We start from the raw sequence: 19,135 nt of genomic DNA, 5'->3' as shown, positions 1-19,135 counted from the left end.
AACCCCCAAAACAAACCGTTTTTGAAACGAATAAGAGGTGGTATGGTTAGCACAATAGCGGAATGTTACATGTAATAACATTAACAAAAGGCTAGAATTCTTACAGTAGAGTGATGTCTGTTACATTGACATTTTACATTTAGTTGTTTAGTAGATGATTCTTTTTAGAAAACAGCATAAAGCCCTGCAGGTCAAAGGTGCAAATCTGGAAAGATTCATAAAAAGAAAGCAAGAGATAAATGCTTGTTTGTACACATGCTAGAGTAGTCTAGCTACCAAGAAGGCTATAAAAAACTCATGTGCATAAACCAGGGGTGTACAAACTTTTTCCAAAGGGGGCCAGATTAGACCACATCAAAACACGAGAGGGCCAGTCACCAAAATATTATTTTAGAGCTCCAATATAGTGAATTTAATTGTAGTGGAATAACTGCAGAGGGGTATTACCTGTAGTTAACTGTAGACACATACGATGATATTCATTAATTTCATGCTTCTTTTCCGAACCCATTAAAGGATTCACAAAAGGTTTTCCAGGCTTAGTGGTTGGAAGCATCGCCACTTATTAGCTCTAGTAATGTTCTGTGCGCTGTTTGCTCAGATTAAAAGTTCCTTCTGTCAGGTCAGCTTCCAGCTACTTCAGTCTCTGCCCTCTCATCCTCAGAATATATTTCGCAATTCCTGTGATTTTTATTTTATTTTATGATGTCTCATGATATTAAATTCCTTTAATAGCACAACAGCTTCTCGACATACGAGACACACACATTCGCTCTGGCTCTCGAAGAAAAAGTATTCCTGTGTCCAGCTCTTTTGAAATCGCTCCTTCTCACTGTTAACTTTTTGAACATTTTTGTCTGTAGCCAAGACTAAATAATCATTCAGGCCACATTCGGTCCTGGGGCCGGACTTTGGACACCCCTGGCATAAGCAATACATAACTCTTGTGTAACCTGTGTTATGACTGAGGTCTGAATACACTGTGTAACAAATGGTCATATTCAAGGTATTATGCAGAGGTGGAAGGAATAAAGATGCAATGTGTGTATGTGAAAAGACAAAAAGACAACACAAACATTACTTGCAAACTCTTGGTTGAAACCAAGACTATATTTAGTGAGACCGATGCCCAGGACCGAGAGTCCAATTACAAACTCCAATAAGTCTGAGACAAGTCTAAATCAATCCATAAAATGTCTCAAGACCGGACATGAGTCCGACATCCCGAGCAGAAGTTAAACTCATCATTTACACCAATATCCTTGGCCGTGCCTGCATCGTGGACCGTGAGGGTATCTGTAGTGACTGTCAGATCAACCCAATGCGAGCTATTTTTTGCAGTAGGAATATCACTTCAATTTTGTCAAGGTTAACTTTCAGATAATGAGAAGAGATGTCAAAGTCAATCAGTCAATATTTTCTGGGAAATTTGTGAGGTGGATGGAGGAAAAGACAAGTTATATTTTGTGTCATCAACATAAACAGTGATACGAGAAGCCGTGAGATCTGATCACTGAGCCCAGTGATTTGCTATAAACATAGAGGCGAACAGACCAAGGACTCCTGAGAGACTCCAGCAGGAAGGATGTGATATAATGAAACTAAAGCTATGTGGCATGATTCAGGCCACAACTTCCAGTTGGCAAGTGGGCAAGAGTGTAAATGAGGATCTGGTGATTCACAGTGTCAAAGGCAGCGGACAGGTCGAGGACAATAAGGTCACTGTTTGATATCATTCAATATTTATTCATTTCTGACATGGTAAATGGTCTGCACTTATATAGCACTTTTTTAACCTTAGCAGTTCTACGAAGCACTTTACACTGGTCCTCATTCACCCATTTACACACACACACACACACACACACACACACCAATGGTAGCAGAGCTGCCATGCAAGGTGCTAGCTTGCCATTGGGAGCAACTTGAGGTTCAGTGTCTTGCCCAAGGACACTTCAGCATGTGGAGGCATGTGGAATCGAACCGCCAACCCTACGATTAGTGGACAACCCGCTCTACCACCTGAGCCACAGCCGCCTCATATAGATATAAACATGAATATCTCATTTTTAGTCCAGCAACTTACTGTGTTTCTGTTCTATGCATTAGACTGAGAGTCAAATATCTACATTAGACATTACACTATTGCTCACTTGAAATGTGGTGCATTGTAGAGACAACAGCACTCAGTAAGCCAGAATCAGAATAAAAGTGAGAACAGAGACGTCTCGATTGTGGCTGCAGAGCTCTTTCACTTCTCACATGGCTCCTTGCAACTGTAAATGATGAGTTGCTTACTCCTGCATGTCTAAACATACTAGTAATCACAGCAGGAGTGTACAGTTAGAGACAATTTTCTGAAGAGCATCCCATCCAAATTGGCCCATGGGCACAGCTTTTTCCACTCTAACCAACAGCCCATGAAGTCCAACGGAAGGATTTGTAGAGGAATGCCAAAGAAACTGTTTAGAACTATTAAAGAGCAGGTCTATGATGCTTGCTTGGTGTGAACATTTCTTTACCGGCACATGGAAAAGGATGTACATCACCACAGGCACAAAGGAAGCTATTAGGTCGTTATGTAACGGGCCTTCTTACAAAAATCCTGGAGTGTTTGGTTACACAAAGTGCATGTGTCAAAATCATTCCATCTGTAGAACTGTGGGTGATATAGAATTCCCATTATTTACTCAGTTAATGTTACATAACTCTACACAAACCTCATGGAAATGAAACCACTTAATTAGCTAAGTTCCAACTTGTTCACCCGATAAGATGAATAAATAGCTTAGGAAGAAATCAATACCAAATTCAACTCGGGGAAAGGATAACTAGGTGGAGTATGGGGCTACTGAAAGTCTAAAAGCACCCCATAAATAGTTGATGGCAAAGAGGGTTGCTTCGGTGGAAAGACTACTGCACCGTATCACCTTTGTCTCTCCTCTTTCCAGTTCGCTGCACAACAAAAGTCTGTTGTAGATATAGAGGTTGTTTACCTTAGGTAATTAGTCCTAAAGGCCCGCGTATACACAATGAGATCCATTCCAGGACCATGCTTCATTTAAAGCTTCTATGAACTAACCTATTGAATTAAATATGATCATGGCCTGGCACACTCTTGCCAGGAGCAGATTCAACTGCTACCAAGTCTGATTGGGCACATTTAGGTTCTGTGGCTGTTGCAAAAGTAATTCGATTGTTAAAAGTTTAATCCATACACTTTGTAAGGGCTTAAAGGTGCCATTTTGAAAGGCTTAACCTCTTAGGGGAGATGCAGTTACCAAGTACAGTACAGTAGCTCATGACTTCTCTGACAACACTGACTTGTTAGCAAACTAATTACACAGTGGAGGTAAACTGCTATCTAGTATTAGCATGAAAGCCTGACAGAGTCTTCGTTAAATACTGATGAACTAACTGTCAATGCCACATTAAGTGAGTTCTGTGAAGTTTTGCCAAATATGCATTGCTCAATTTGACAGCATTACTTCTCATCTAAGGAAGATCTCTTTCATGCTTTTGGAAATCATTTTAAGCAACTCATGCAGTCATATTAATATTAACAGATAGTATGTACATGCGTATAGAAACAAATATTATAATCTGTGCAAGTATCACGCACCCACAGACTGGGGATGCCCTTTCATTACTACACTCTTACAGTCACTGGAAGGATGTGACTTGATATAGGGCTCAGGTTAAAACCCTTAAAAAAGGATGCGTCAGCCTTTGTTCATCCTCAATAGGACCTCCAAGACATTGTCTCCTTCTGTCTCTGGATGGAGGACATCTCAGCACCCTCCCAGGCTGATCAGCACGTGATGTGATCACAAAGAGAAGGCTCACGTTTCTTTCGGCTCTGACCATCGTGGTAGGAGCATAACGAGAGAACGGCTCACATCGCTCATCAGTGTACAATCAACCAATTCCACACCGCAGCATGAAATGTGGGTTTGTCTTCCCGCTTTGTGTGATACATCTTCATTGTTCCACAGTTTTAAATCTGAATGAACTGCACCAGAAGTGCATCCACGACAGACCAAATTCAGCATTCTGTCAAACACCGGGATCTCCGTGCACTGCCGCAAATCTCCCTTCTCTCTCTCTGACCTCTCACTCTTATCTTTCCATGTAATCTTACTCTGTGCTTACTAACACAATCACTCAGTGATCTCCACGTGTCTCACATGATTATTCATTTTCATAATCTCAGCACGAAAGCACACATGGACACATTAACTCTAGAGCAGAGCACATGTCCACACACACAGATGCTTGCACGCTCTCTCTCTCTTTTACACACACACACACACACACATATACTCCCTCCTCTTTTCCTTTCTCCCTCTCTGTCACACACACTCACACACACACACACACACACACACTTCTTTCCTTTGTCTGTCCTTACTAACTAATGTTTCTCTCAGTATTTCAATAAATTCAAATTTATTGAACATTTTATTGCCGTGCTGTGGTTATTATTTTGATATTGCAAGAAGCCAAACTATTCCAGGACTAAGCCTGGTCAGAAACCAAGTCATTTGTTATTACTCTTTGTGCTAAAATTGAGATGTTATTGAAAGTTTATCATTTTAATTTCTACTGAAATTTTTAAACTAAAAACAGGATATTCTATGAGACAGATTTTATTGATTAATTACTCATTATTGAACTAATTATTTACAAATAATTACATTTCCAGTAAAGCACCTAGTATATTGCTGGCATGTACTGTATCTTGCATCTCTAGTGCTTTCCTGTATAACCAGACCCTAACATCTGTAAAACTTCAAAAAGTTTAATGTGATGCCCTGTGACCAATGCACAGCATGGTCCTCTTCATGTTTCAAAAATCTTCCATTTATATCCAAAATAATGGTTTCAAAAGTATGAGTCATTTTAGCGCTTCTTGTCTACAGAACATGACAACAGTTTTTAATCAACACCTTGCACTCATCCAAAATTCAGTTTGGTTTCTATCCTTGGAAGTAAGGTGTAAAGCACTCCTAATTGCTCTGCTGTAGGTAAGCAGATTTACCTAAGAGATAAAAATACAACAGGCAGACAGAACTGCGATGGCAGTGTATCTTTAATTGCAGATCCAGACTTCGCAGTAACAAAGCTTGGCCACTATTTCCTCCTATGAGCGGGGAGAAGCAGAGGACTGTTGCCATGGAAGCATGGACAAACAAACAAACGAGGTACCATGGAATGCAGCAAAATATTTACAATGGTGTAATGGTGTAATACTCCCACAACCATCACAGAGTCAAGCTGGCTAAGCTATCACAAATTGTTCCCAGCCTGAGATGTTTTTAAAAAAACAAAATTGCATTTGAGAACCTGTTGTACTCACAACGCCCAATAGCTTAGCTTCTTGTTTTCGTATTTGATCTTTAGGGACCATCTTAATTCACATGTTAAGCCATTTCTGTAGAACAACAGCATTGTGACTACAGCACAAATAACCACAGTAAAGTCCAAAACAAACTTACAAATGCAGCAAATATCAGTCTGAGACAATAATCTTTTCTGAAGTGTTTCATGTGGGCCTGTGCAGTTTTTTTTTCTTCTTTTTCTTTTTGTTTTTTTATGACCACAATAACTAAACTCTAATGTCTTTCCCAACAATTTGGCATGATCTTCCAGGTCTATTAAATAAAATATACTTTGCGACCAATACATTTTGTAGTTGCGCCACTGAGTAAACAACTGGGACATACTCCTGAATATTTAGTGTTAGGAACAGGACTCTATTCATTTTTAAGCTCATGCATGCACAATCATTTCCAGTTGCCTATTGCAATTGTTTAAAATTCCTTTCTGTGATTCAGAATGACTTGTTCAATCTTGTTGGATCTACAGTGGCTCAGCACAGAAACAATACTGCTCATGTTCCTCAGACTTACCTATTTGTCATAAAAACAGGGCAAACCACTGATGTTCCAAGTTTCTGGGACTTTGCTTCATCTGATTGAAATCAGTGGTTGCACAACTTCACCTCACCGTTTTCACATCTAATGTCAGTACAGCCCAAGGCATTTAAAGGAACAAAATGTGTTTTAGCTCTTATGAGACTGCAAGGATGTTCTACTGTGGGCCTTTTTGATCATTACAATATCACTGGCATTACTAATTATGTCATTTAATATTCAGACAAAAGAATGTACTTAAATAGTTTTGTCTTTTTGTTGTGAGACTGTTTGTTAAGCACCAGTGAAATACTTACCATTCCATGGTTTAGCCACTGAGGTATGAAATTATCCAGGAGTCTTGGGTACACCAAATTTCTGTCATAGAGGTACAGGCTCCAGAACATGGTCACCACAAACTGAAAAACAAAGGTATTTATGAGAAAAAAGATATCTGTAATCTTTATCAAACCTTCTGATTACAGCACATTGTAAACGAATATCTTTTTCATTGAGACTAATATTTAGACTTCGAATCAGGGCCAGAACATATAAAGCTTTTGAGAGTTACTCTTAAAATTAGTCTTAGGTGGTTTTCACACTGGGCACGCTTGCTGCGGTCCGAATCCGAGTGTGATTGTTCCTGACACCCCCCGTAGCGTTGGTGTCATTTCAGACTCACTTGATTCTATAGAAACACCGGTGCAATTGCGTTCATAATACATCATACACAAACGCACATGGAGAACACAACGTGACTCACCATATCTTTTTATTTTTTATTATTATTTTGGACCTAGCAGTGGAGCTTTTCTGTGTCCCACAACGTTCCTTTGTCACTCATGGTACACGTGTGTTGTAGAAACTAATGATGTCGTCATTGGCTAAAACACATGTGTAGGGTACTTCTCTTCCTGAATAAGTGAGGACACGAGTACGAGTTGTATTCACATTCACGGAAATCACTTCTCAGTTCCAGTTGATCCGAACTCAGACCACTTTCTACAAGTAGTCCCGGGTTCTGTACCACGGTATGCTTCCCAGTCTGCCCAAACAGCTTTCACATTACCAATTTTTCATGCAAACCCTGCACTGTTTTGGACTAAACTGCTAGTGTGAAAGTCCCCTTAGAAGTCTACTTAAGATAAAAAAAAGAGTTAGCTGGGAATACATGGATATTAGTTCTCAGAGCAACTCTTAGGAGGAGGCACTATACACAATACTTTTATTTTAAGCATGAAGTATGACAATACTAATCAAACTCTTGAATCAAATCCTGGTGCAATAGAAGGATAGATTGTTGTCCAGAAGATTGCTTGCAGTGTCAGCTGTTGAGATCTGAGAGCTGTGCAAGGAGATCACAAAATCTTGACTTTCCAGTAATATACAGCAGCTCTAAGACTTGCTGGGATTTTGTTTCAGCTGATGAACTGTCATCCATGATGAGATGTCTGCCAGACACGTTGATATCCATGTAGTGACATTAGTGTCTGAGGGACGAAAGGAGAGGATGAATTGAGCATTATCCGCATTTCAGTCTCATGAAAACCCATGTGAGGATATGACCTCACAGAGAGAGCGGGTATAGAGGGAGAACAGAAGAGGACCCAGCACTAACCTTGTGGGACACCAGTGTAGAGTCTGTATTGAGCAGACGTGGACATCTATATTACCTGATATGACCGTCCTTTCTGTTAAGAAGCAAAGCATTGCTATGCTTTCCCACGAATTCCAATTCTCATGAGGATAGAAAGGAGAGTTTTGTGAACTGTGTGGAAGGCTCCTGAAAAGTCAAGGAGAATGAGGACTGGTGAAAGCTCAGCTGATCTAATGGCATGAAGCTTCTCAGTAACAGCTTTGATGGCAGTTTATTGAGTGTGCTGCTTTCAAGCCAGATTCGTAAGGTTCCTGGAAGTCGGTCTGGGTAAACCAGACACACAACTGATTGTGTATAGCACGTTCAAGAATTTTAGAAAGAAATGTATTACCTGCTGCTAAGTTGTCTGAGGTATCTAGACTGGGCTTCTTCATAATGGGAATAACCTTAGCTGTCGTGAAGGCAGTCGATGCATGACCAGATGTTATGAAATCATTATGGAGTCAGTTTGGGATACTCCTGAAGTACTTCTAAAACTAGCCCTTTTAAGGCAGGTCTTTACAGTTCTGGAGCTCGCGTTTTCATATGAACAAACCTTAATTAATCTCTAAAAGCGGACAGCACACTAAGTCAGCGTTTTGTAGTTATAGATTCAAAATTATAGAAGTCTAATGAACTGCAGAACAAGCCCATTACTACTGTGGACCTTGGGTGTTTGAGGTTCTCGGCTCTAGCAAGCATAGGCCATGTGAGCAAGAAATTCCCATTCTCCCTCCTCTGGAATACCTTTGATCCATGTGGTTTTAACTGCTCCCAAATTCCATCTTTTTCATTGACAAACCTCATTTAAGGATTTGACAGGATCCTGTTTGGATTGGTCATTTCAGCTTCCAGGAATACTCTGGTGATGGCTAAATAAACAGAGCCATGTTAGAAGGACATGTTTGGTGAATATGGGCCATTGATGTGGTTTCTTTCAGTAATTTAAGAGTGGCTGCTTTCCTGAGGTATGGACTATTCAGGCAGGTGGTTTATTTGGATTTTGTCCATGCATAAACACTCTTCCTATTACCAGGGCCCTTTGCAAAAAACACATAGGGCTCAATGAGTCCATGTTGCACACAGGGTAGGGCCATCTATAGCTCTGGTGTGGAACAACCTCCAAACCTGCTTATACAATCCACTTGATGGCCACTGTAGTAAGGAAAATTGCTTTGTCTAGATATGCACTATATTTCTAAAGTATTTGGACACATGCTTGTCCAATCTGCTCATTCAACTATTATTCAAAAAAATTCTAGATATTAATAGAAAGTTGGGCAAACATTTGTAATCACAAATTACATAGAGTGGCAGAGATAAAAACCAAACAAACAGGAAATCGAACTAGAAACAAAGAAAACACGGAATTAGGAAAACAACAGAGAACCAGAAATGCGGATATAAGGCTCGGACTTAATGAACAAGGAGGCACGATAAAACTTCACAAAGATACATGCACACAAGGAAGGGTATAAATAAGAAGACTAATCAGGAACTAAACTGAAAACAGATGGAAACAATGGGAAAACCAAAAAAGACAAAACAAGGGGCGGACACAAGAACAAAAAGAGAAAACAAACAATGTCAAAATAAGAGTACGAGAGCCACAACGCGCGCTGAGATGGAGAATTACATGACGTGAACATTAATGTCAGACATATGTTGGATATTCTTCAGCATGTGCCACAGTCAAATTAATTGAGCTCTACACAGCATTGTATATTGCCAACAGAGTTTGCATAGCTGAGCACAGTTAAACACCTGTGTTCAAATGGGAATGCTTCAAAATAGAGAGATGTCTGAAAGGTTTTGGAGATGCAGTATATGCAACAACTATAAACATATAAAGTCAATTGATACAACATAATAAATGTAACATTTTTCTATGGTTAATCACAAAAATAACCAATTAGGTTCAAGTCTACCTCCATTATAGCTTTCATGAAAAGGAGGTATATCACATTTTAAATACAGTCTATACTGGTTAATTTGAATTAAGCCAGTTTGGAATATTACGTGTATAATACCCATGTCAAGAAGGTGTCCTTTCAAAATCATCTAACGCATATATTTAACATCTATTTAGAATCTCTGCAACAGAAACACAAATCTGCCAGTTTGCAAATTACCCATAAATCCTTTAATCTAATAGGTGTTTCCCCACATTAACAAGTGAACTAATCATGTACAGGGAGTAATCTGAGCCTCGTGCCAAGTTCTCAGGCTAAGGAATAGTGCCAAGTGTCACATGTTTTCACATGTTTCACATTGTTGGTGATGTGACAGGATGGGGGTTATGTGCCAGACTTTTGTCATGAATTCCCCCTCTCTGCATGTGGCACAGCATACACACTTTGTTTTGTTTTGATAATGCTCCACGTGACTTTTCGTTTACATTGACAGTGCCTTTTATCATTTTAGTCTTGTCTCTGCCCCTGTCCTGTCATTTGGTCCTGTCATTTGGTTTTGGTTTGTACTCACCTGTTATCTATTCAGCTCTTGATTAGATTATCTGTTTATACCCTATTGTGTCTTTCTCTCATCATTGTTATGGTTATTTCTGAGCCATGTTCACCTTGTTTCCTTGGTAGACAGTTCTTGTATTTCTAGTTAGACTTCCCAGTTTTGACTCGTACCCATTTTCTCATTAATGGTTATGGATTACCCTTGTGTTACGTTGTCTGCCTGGAATATGGACCATGATTCATGGATTCGCCTGAATAAAACATTCATTTTATGCACTACCAGTATACACCTTATGTTACAATCGTTACCAGTGCATCACCACAGGTGCTTTGGGTTTTTCCAGAGGTTTCTTATTTACTGTGACAACGATGGACATTTTACTGTTTTAACAAAAACACCTTCTATGATGAGTAAGTCTATTATAAACACTGCTTTACCCAAAGCATCAGAGCTTAGAAATTCATCCGATTTTTTTCTGCATCATATATTTTTTTTTTTGCTAGTCTCAAATATTGAAATCTTTTCTGTACAACTATCACATGTCCATCATTAACACGGATGACATTACAGACAGACAAAACATAATATTCCCTCTCTTTGCCAAGACCTTGGGCCCTTATTCCCTACAAATGATTTGGAGTCATGTCATTCCATATAGCACTGACAGATGGACTAGACATTTGCAAAGCGAATGAGAATCAGAATGCTTGTGCTCTGTTATCGCTCACTCTGGGCTACACTCTGCTTTTTTACTCTGCTGATTCAAGTGGAATTTTGAGACTTTGGGGGCGGTAACAAGATGTATGTTCCCACTGCTATGATTGGTAACTCACAGACATCAATCTCATTTAAGGTAAAAATCCCAGGTTTGTAGCTTTGTGTGTTTGGAAATAACAACACCTCACGCTCTCTATTAATAAGTATGCCTGCTAACACTGTTCCATGCCCTCAGATCAACCTCAGCTTACAGAGAAAAAATGAATGGCATATGAATGACATGAACAAACGCAAATGAATGGAGGTACGGTACTTACTACTCCTACAGGGAAGGCTAGCACAGCCATCATCCAGTCCCGCAGACCAATCAGCTTCCGGAGTTGCCTTTCTTGCTCCACATTGGCTGTGCCCTTCATCAATAGGCTAGAAAGGTCTGTCAGGACACACACTCCGAAGAACACAGCTTGGATGACCTGGAGAATTGGAGAAAAAGAATGCTAATGCTAATACAGCTGCCAATTTTGTCCTGTCCACTTCAGAAGAAAACAGCTTCTAAGTCATCTGGCCTTGAATGACCCTTCACTGATCTGCTTTCGTCTCTGGATGGAGATGTTTCAGATGTGGACTCTTGATGCTTTAATGCCTACTTAATACATCTGAGAAATTCCAAATCATATGATATGCATAAAGCTAATAATAATAAATTTCAAGAAAAACAACTGAAGAGGCAAATATATTTCATTCTACTCAAAGAGAAGTGCTGAATATGTAAATATACTGTATGTAGCAAAAAGAAATGTACTGTTACTGTACAAATAAGATGCATTATGAGATAATGTAGAGTCTTTACAGACTACTGTCCTCTGTAAATGCTCATATGTTTCCCAGCAATGAAATCAGCACCAAAAATTACCACAGAATTAATTTAAGAGGGAAGTACTTTATTCATTTTACACAAAGAAAATGGTCGAAAAAAATCAAATTTTCTTCTTCTGATTAATTAACTGTTTAATTTTTTATTCCTCAATATATTTCCTTCTGGAAAGGAGGAAATAAAAAGTAACTACCTGAGATGAGGAGTATCCTGTTACACTGCTACACACAACAGGCTCTATTTCATTCAGTCTCTCTCTCTCTCTCGCTCTCTCTCAGCACTCTATACAACATATAAGAAATAATTTAATAGCTGAACAATGTCTTATTCTCTGCTGAGAAGCTACCATAGTGATTTTCTGGATTGAGACACAAGTGTCTGAATCTTTTATTTCTTAAATAGCATCAAGAAAGCCACTAAAAGCTACCATATGCAGTACAACCACTGCAAAATGATTGAACATGAGTTAAAGCTTAACTCATCAATCGCTCTTGTCAGTTTTGTTTCAGTAAAACAGGGTTATTGAAGCACAGATTTGCCAGAACTGCTGCACAAATGCAGCATTTTTTTCTGCCTGATCACTAGGTTCATATTGGACCACATTTGTGTAACCCAGCTGCTTGGTAGTTACTGGGTCATTCTCAGTGGCAGTGGATACAATGCTCTTCTGCACATATGTTTATGATGTTTCGACGCCAGGTGGGTGGTCTATAAAAGGACTCCACTACATCCAATGACCCAGATGGCCTGGGGAGTCCTAAATCATAGAACCACAGTTAAATATTTTGCCCTTGTCTACTTCCAGACAAGGGTGGCTTCCCTCAGAACTAGTAGAGGTTGCATATCAAAACAGTGACAATGGTTCTTAACACGTTCTGATAGCGCACCATGCCAGACAATAAGAGACAGTACTCATACATAGTGCTTATACCGTACTTTATTGAGGAGGAGAATCTCTCAAATGTTAATACTGATACTCTGTTGATGACAATTGTTCAAGGTTCTCTTCTGTTCTCTATAGAGTATAAAAAGCACAATTTTTTATACTGTTTTGGGGTGCAAGAAAGCAACATTCAATATGGAAAATCTGGCAAATATAGACATGAGCTCCATGTCGCCAAAAGTGTCCAAATGTGCCGCCCAGGAGGCGGTCATAGTGCAGGGGTTCCTAAACCATTGGTCGCAATCACATGACTTAGGAACTCTGCAATAGAAACAGCCAATTTTCTCGGTCCATCTACCTCCGCTAAACAAACTAGTGCTAGGTCTCAAATCGGATACTTATGTACTGTTTAGACTGTTATTGAGTACTAACACTAACTGGGTTTCCTATTACAACTAGTGTTTGAATTTTAAAAACTCTTTTGTAGCCTTCAAACCTACTGAAAGCTCTGTTTTGTGTACCAATCTTCTGGATTTCTAGATTAGTAGATGTGTTTATATTTTTTTTTAATTCAGTTAAATTGTTAGAGAACATTTTCTTCAGGCATCACAAATTACCAATGTTACTTCTTTGTTGCAAAGCTGGCAGTGGCAGTTACAGCATGAAGACAACTACAAGTAGTTAGGTTTGTGCAGCATTATGGTTCAGTGTTGGCCCACCCTTCTTGGCAAACCGTCTTTCCCAAGGTTATGGGGGTCCTTCTGATGTCCTTCTTTAAATGCGATTCATGTCACGAGATTGGCTCGGCCATGCAAGGCCTTCTTCAGTTATTTTGGCTGTTCGTTTTGGGTCATTGTCTTGTTAAAACCTTCATCTTTTTAGGGAAGGAGGCTGTTTCTTGGGTAATGAGATTAAAATCAACCAGAAGAACAAATCTTACTAGTGAAATTCATCCAAGCCAGAAGACCCACCATACAGCAGAAGAGCCTAAGGACTGGTACATCTTATACAGTCATCCCAGCAGGGCAAGCAGTTTGGATCAAGTGTCAGGTCCCAGCCAGTATGGGCTCATCAAACCCTGTTGTGCTTTTTGAGCTTGATTAAGACAACGTGATACATGTCGAGCAAGACATTGGAGAAGATATGCTGGAAATTCAGGTTTCAAGAAACTTTTGCATTGTTGTGATGTGTTGATCAGGATTCTCCAAAGCCTGCCTCCTGTGTCCTCATTTCTTGACACATCTACCAAGGGTTCTTCAGGGGACTTTACAAATGCATCTGTATTCTGTTTGGCCTTTCAAATTCTCCTTTAGTACTCCAATGGAATATGGAAGAGAGGCTGGAATCCCTGAGGGACAAATGTTGTATCCCAAAACTGAATGGTGCCCTTTATTATGCAAAGATCCTCAATGAGCACGTGGAAGGAGTTCACAATGTCCTCCAAGCCCTCAAGCGTCATGGTGTGAAGTTGAGGCCTGAAAATTGAATGAAGAAGAAGACAGGCCCAAAACTACCTTCCAAAATGCATGTAAACTGGAATCGGGAACATCAGGAAGCATCAGACCAGAGCCTCAGAGCCATTCTTGTCCGGCACCAAGTTGGTCAGCAACGAGTCGTTAGATACGGGTCAAGGACATCAGCACCAGTATCATTTGCCCACTGTTCTTGATGTTTAGGTGGGCTGTGTGTTGGCTGTGAAAAGTTTAGGGATTACCTATACTATGCTCAGCACTTCACCATATATATGGACAACAACCAAATGAATGAGCATACTGGTATGTAATTCCAGATGTACGTAGAAGCACTGTTTGAGAATACCTCTTGTGGAAACACCTCAATTGTCGTACAAGGTGCTAACAGAGATTCATATTGGCCAGATTTGTCCTGCCACATACTCGCTCTATTAATATTTTTAACGGAGGAGGAGGTGCAGACAGGACAGTTAAAGACGGGGTTCCCAGATTGTTTAAAATACCCATGACCACCAAGGTCTTGTTTTATAACAAATAATCTGAATTAAATGTAACACATTTTCACAAAAGTGTAAGTGCAGACCATGTGTCCATGATATACAGAACCATTTCTATTGTAAGAGACCTCACAAACATTGGGAGAGGGAAAGCAGGATTAGGGAGTAGATAATGTCTTTGCAGAAATAGGTATGAAATACTTGTCAAACCAATGACTGTATATATGGGTGGATGTCATAAAAGGGATTCAAAAATTAAGCCAAATTGTCTCTGAAGCCTTCCAGCCTTCTGGCTCTAGTACCATTTTCAACCCCGTCCATTACCATGTTAGTGAATGTGAAAGAACCCAGACTTACATTTTAAGGGGTTTGGCTAGAAATGACAGTCGAGCATCATGAACACGCAGTCACTTTTCAAGCAGCGTATCTTCAAGCTGACAGGAAGGCTACTATAACTCAAATAACCACTTTTTTACACCAGTTATGAGCAGAAAAGCATCTCTGTATGCACAGTATTTGAATGCATTATTTAATAATTTGGTTGGTGAGTGTATTTCAAAAGAAAAACATAAGTGGTATAATGCTATATGTAGCTAGAATACTAAAGCAGATCATGGCGTTACTTAATAGTGCTTTATAGTGATTATGAAGTGCAGGCCTACCTTCTGTAACAGCTAGCTAACTGCTAATCACTGACTATCAATGTTGGCCAGTTTCCATGAACTTATAGCTGCTAGCTAAATTACCCCAAGCCTTGACCACTACATTTTTTAATTCCAGATTTATAATTTAGGACTACATAACATTCTAACATGCAATATATGTGTACCCTAAGTGACTAAAAACTAATTTCTCGATAACACCTTTTCAAAGTCGGGAGGTGTGTTTGAAACACTATTTTGACCAATACATAAGAAATAAAATGCTGTCGTTGTGATTGTTGTTATGAGCTGCTCAAATTGAAAACTTCAAACTTACATTCAAAAGTATTTACCAATCAAAAAAATCCAGATGATTAGGAAATAATATACAATTATGCAGCCATTTGCAGTTTTATGTAAAAGACAGTGACGTTGATAGTGAAAATGAGACAATATTAGCTGTGTGAGCAGATCAGATTGAGCTGCGCTTGACATTACTTTAAATATTTCAGTTATATTTCTGTATTTTGCAGCATCTGATAGCCCGATGGCCAATATCTGAACCTGACTTGCAGTCCTCTGTTTAGTCTACTGTAATATGTAATACGTTTATTACAATTAGGTCAGTAAATGGTGCTTGCAACAAAAACCACATATGCTCAAGAAAAATATATATCTAAAATACATTTCTATCACCTTCATATATCTGAAAATAGCATAGTATTACAGTTGAAATCAAAATTATTCAACCCTCATTGCAAATCAGGTTTACTGTCAAAATTTACAGACTTTCAGCTGTTTGCAATGAACAAATCAAACAAAAGCAATTGAAATAGTTCAACACAATGAATGCTTCAAGTGGTTTCCCCAAATTCAACTGAAAATGCAACTTACAATGACTTCTCCAGTTTCAAAGTTATTCAATCCCCTGAATAGAATCCCTCACAACAGCACAACTATGCAAAACAGGTGTTGTCTCAAGCACAACTGATACAACTGATCAAGGGCTTCATCAGTTGCACCAGGTGTGTTTGAGCTGGAACACATGAAATACCTGAACTGGCTAGGGGCAGAAAATTTGTGAAATACCTGGACGGGGCAGAAAAAGGAAGCTATCAACGACTGCAATCAGATTTCTGAGAAGGTAGGTTGTGAAAAACCTGCAGCAAGACTTGGTGGCAACAGGCACTGAGGTTTCAGTGAGCACAGTTAGGCAGAATGCAGGTTTCCATGCCAGAACTCCACTAGTTGTACACCACTACTGACCCAAAAGCACAAGAAAAGTCGGCTCAAAATCTTATAAATAAGCCACAGAAGTTATGGGATTCTATTCTGTGGAGTGATGAAACAAAACTGGAACTCTTCGGCATGATGGAGCAGATGGAGAAAGAAGAATGAAGAAAGAACTCTCTGCCCACAGTCAAGCATGGTGGTGGCTCGGTGATGCTCTGTGGCTGCTTTGCATCCTCTGGCACTGGAAACCTGCAGCGTGTGGAAGGCAAGATGGATTCGTTGTATCAGGAAATCCTAGAAGAAAATGTCATGCCGTCTGTGAGGAAGCTGAAGCTTGGGCGTCACTGGACCTTCCAACAAGTCAATGATCTCAAGCATTTCTCAAATTCCACCAAGGCTTGGTTGCAGAAGAAGTCCTGGAAGATTCTACAGGGCCATCACAGTTACCTGACTTCAACCCCATAGAAAATCTCTGGTGGGATTTGAAGAAACCGGTTGCAGCACACAAACCCAAGAATATTACTGAACTGGAGGCCATTGTTCATGAGGAATGGGCTAAGATTCCTCAGGAACGCTGCCAGAAGCTATGCATCTCGTTTGCAGCAGGTCAGAACAGCAAAAAAGTGCTCTACTAAGTACTAAAGATGCATACCATTAAGGGGTTGAATAATTCTGAAACTGGAGAAATCATTATAAGTTGCATTTTATTACATTTTATATATAGGCCTAGCCAAATAGACAAATTAGGAAAAGCTTTTAAACCTCAACTATTTGTCTTAAGGGTGAGAGCTGCTAGTGAGGACTGAAAGATGAACATATCTACTAGTTTTCTCTACAGCTGCCTGAACTTTGCTTTACATTACTGCACATAAAAAGCCTACTTTGCAAAGTGTCCAAAGATCTTTCCAGTGCCAAAGGAGTACTAAAAAAACAACAACTTTATTACCACCTCACGTGCCATTTCTATTAAATTCATTGTATAACTGAAAGAAGAAGAAGAAAAAAAGCCGTTTATGTGGAAAACATGAGTCACGAGCTTGTAGGACAAAACACCAGGCCTACATTTACGCATGCGCAGACTGCTACCTGACGCGACCTACATTTGCTCTTACTATAAGGATGATGCAAACACGGTATATTTATGCAAATGATCTGATAGTGAAATATTGAGTATTTTAATGTAAACCCTCTCTTTTATTAGGTTTATTATGGCCTGTGACGTGATGTCTTACTGCACTCTGAATCACAGCCAGTGGACAGTTTATAGACAGTCAGGAAGCCTAGCCTTACACAGTGGGACTGCATGTTTATCTCCGGGACCTGCATTTGTTTTTCAGTTGTCAGAGATGCGTGCCGAATAAATAAACATTCGCTGGGTTTGGAGGAACACTTACCAAATCTATGAACGTCAGAAACTTCCAGCTACCGCCGTATGTCTGATGCGCGGGCATGTCTATGGCTTTGTAATTGCAGATGATGGATAAATACGACAGGAGTATGGCTACTCTTAGGATTTGGGAAGGAATGAGCGCCATGTTTATTTTCCGTTGTGGTGGACGCGCCGGCGCTGCTGTTACCTACCGCTGCTGTGTCGGTAAGGAGGAAGGAAGAGATGCTGGATGAGGTAGCATGAGAGAGGAGAGAGGAGGGAGGCTGTTGCTATAGTAACAGCTGAAGCTGCCACGCTGGGCTGTCCCGTTACGTACAGTAAGCGCGCGATATTTGCCGAGATTTGAGTGATGACGACAAGAATGTCCTGGGGAAGCATTCCTTTTGAGGAACTGAGAGCAAACATTCTCACAGCTCTGCATATACACAGCAGTGATGACACAAAACATTATTGCATGTGTTCATCATACGCCTAAACGTTGATGTTTTGGTCTAAACAAGGTGACTTCTCATATGGCCAGCTTTCCTCCCTAGTTTTTCCCCAATTTCAACCAATTCCCATCCACCAGCCATCTCTCCCCTCCCTGCTGAAAAAAAAACCCATTAGAAACAGAGAATTTGTAGTGGTTTTAATGGTTAAAATGTGAATTGTATCGGTTTGAACGGAAACTGTAATGATCCCTGTGGGTCTCTACTGGGAATCTGTTGCCTTCTATTGGTGGCATGTTATGTCTAGTGGATACCATTAAGGACCAATAATGGTAATGGTTTTAATGGTTAGCTGATGGTTTGTAATGGTATTTGTAGTGGAAACCATTAGTATTTCTGTGATGGTTTCTATTTTTTTTTTCAGCAGTGCTATCATACAGCAGCTACAAAATAGGGTGGCTGAAGGCTAACGTGCATTTCGATTTGTGTTTTGGGAAAGGTGGAGCTTTTATAACAAAGACGCACATCACAATCTAGAGCAGTGGTCAGCAACTCTGTTCCTGTTCCTACTTTGGCTCCAACCATAATGATGGCCACCTGACCATCTAATAATTGCCTTAAGAAGTTCTTAGCTAAAACAGTTGTGTTAGATTTTGGTTGGAGATGAAATCCACAGGAAGTTGGGTCTCAAGGAAATGGGTTGGTGACCACTGAGCTCCAAAAGTTTCCATCCATAGGGGACTATGTTTGCCAGCATCACGTCTGTTGTGCCTTTGTCAGTGGATTGTCCACTTCTCGGTTCCACTTCCAGTCTTTTTGAATTTGTTAATAAGTTTGGCAACAGTGTCATGTGATATGCTTGCTGTGTTTCCAGTTAAAGTCCATCACAACCTTGTGACAGCTTCCTGATCCAGCCATGAGAATGATCTCAATATGTTCTTTTGTCAAAGGCTATCTGAAAAAGTATGAAACATTTTGGA

At 39.8% G+C, this 19,135-nt stretch overlaps 1 protein-coding gene across 2 annotated transcripts in view; it reads right to left on the bottom strand.

Annotated features, from left to right (window-relative positions):
- aig1 (androgen-induced 1 (H. sapiens)) overlaps positions 1-18,247 on the bottom strand; it is a 35,067-nt gene extending 16,820 nt beyond the window's left edge. The window contains exons 1-3 of one of the 2 annotated variants that reach the window (XM_053648081.1): positions 17,732-18,247; positions 11,055-11,210; positions 6,233-6,334 (exon numbers count right to left, since the gene is read on the bottom strand). In XM_053648081.1, the coding sequence (XP_053504056.1) occupies positions 6,233-6,334; positions 11,055-11,210; positions 17,732-17,872 (399 nt within the window). In that variant the 5' untranslated portion in view covers positions 17,873-18,247. The remainder of the gene's footprint in view (positions 1-6,232; positions 6,335-11,054; positions 11,211-17,731) is intronic. The other variant, XM_053648072.1, reaches the window with a different exon arrangement.
- Between the last annotated feature and the right edge of the window lie 888 nt (positions 18,248-19,135).

This window comes from Ictalurus furcatus, chromosome 2, assembly GCF_023375685.1.
Source record: "Ictalurus furcatus strain D&B chromosome 2, Billie_1.0, whole genome shotgun sequence".
Lineage (NCBI taxonomy): Eukaryota > Metazoa > Chordata > Actinopteri > Siluriformes > Ictaluridae > Ictalurus > Ictalurus furcatus.
Note: the sequence above shows the minus strand (reverse complement) of the source record. Positions and strands in the feature narration are given on the sequence as shown.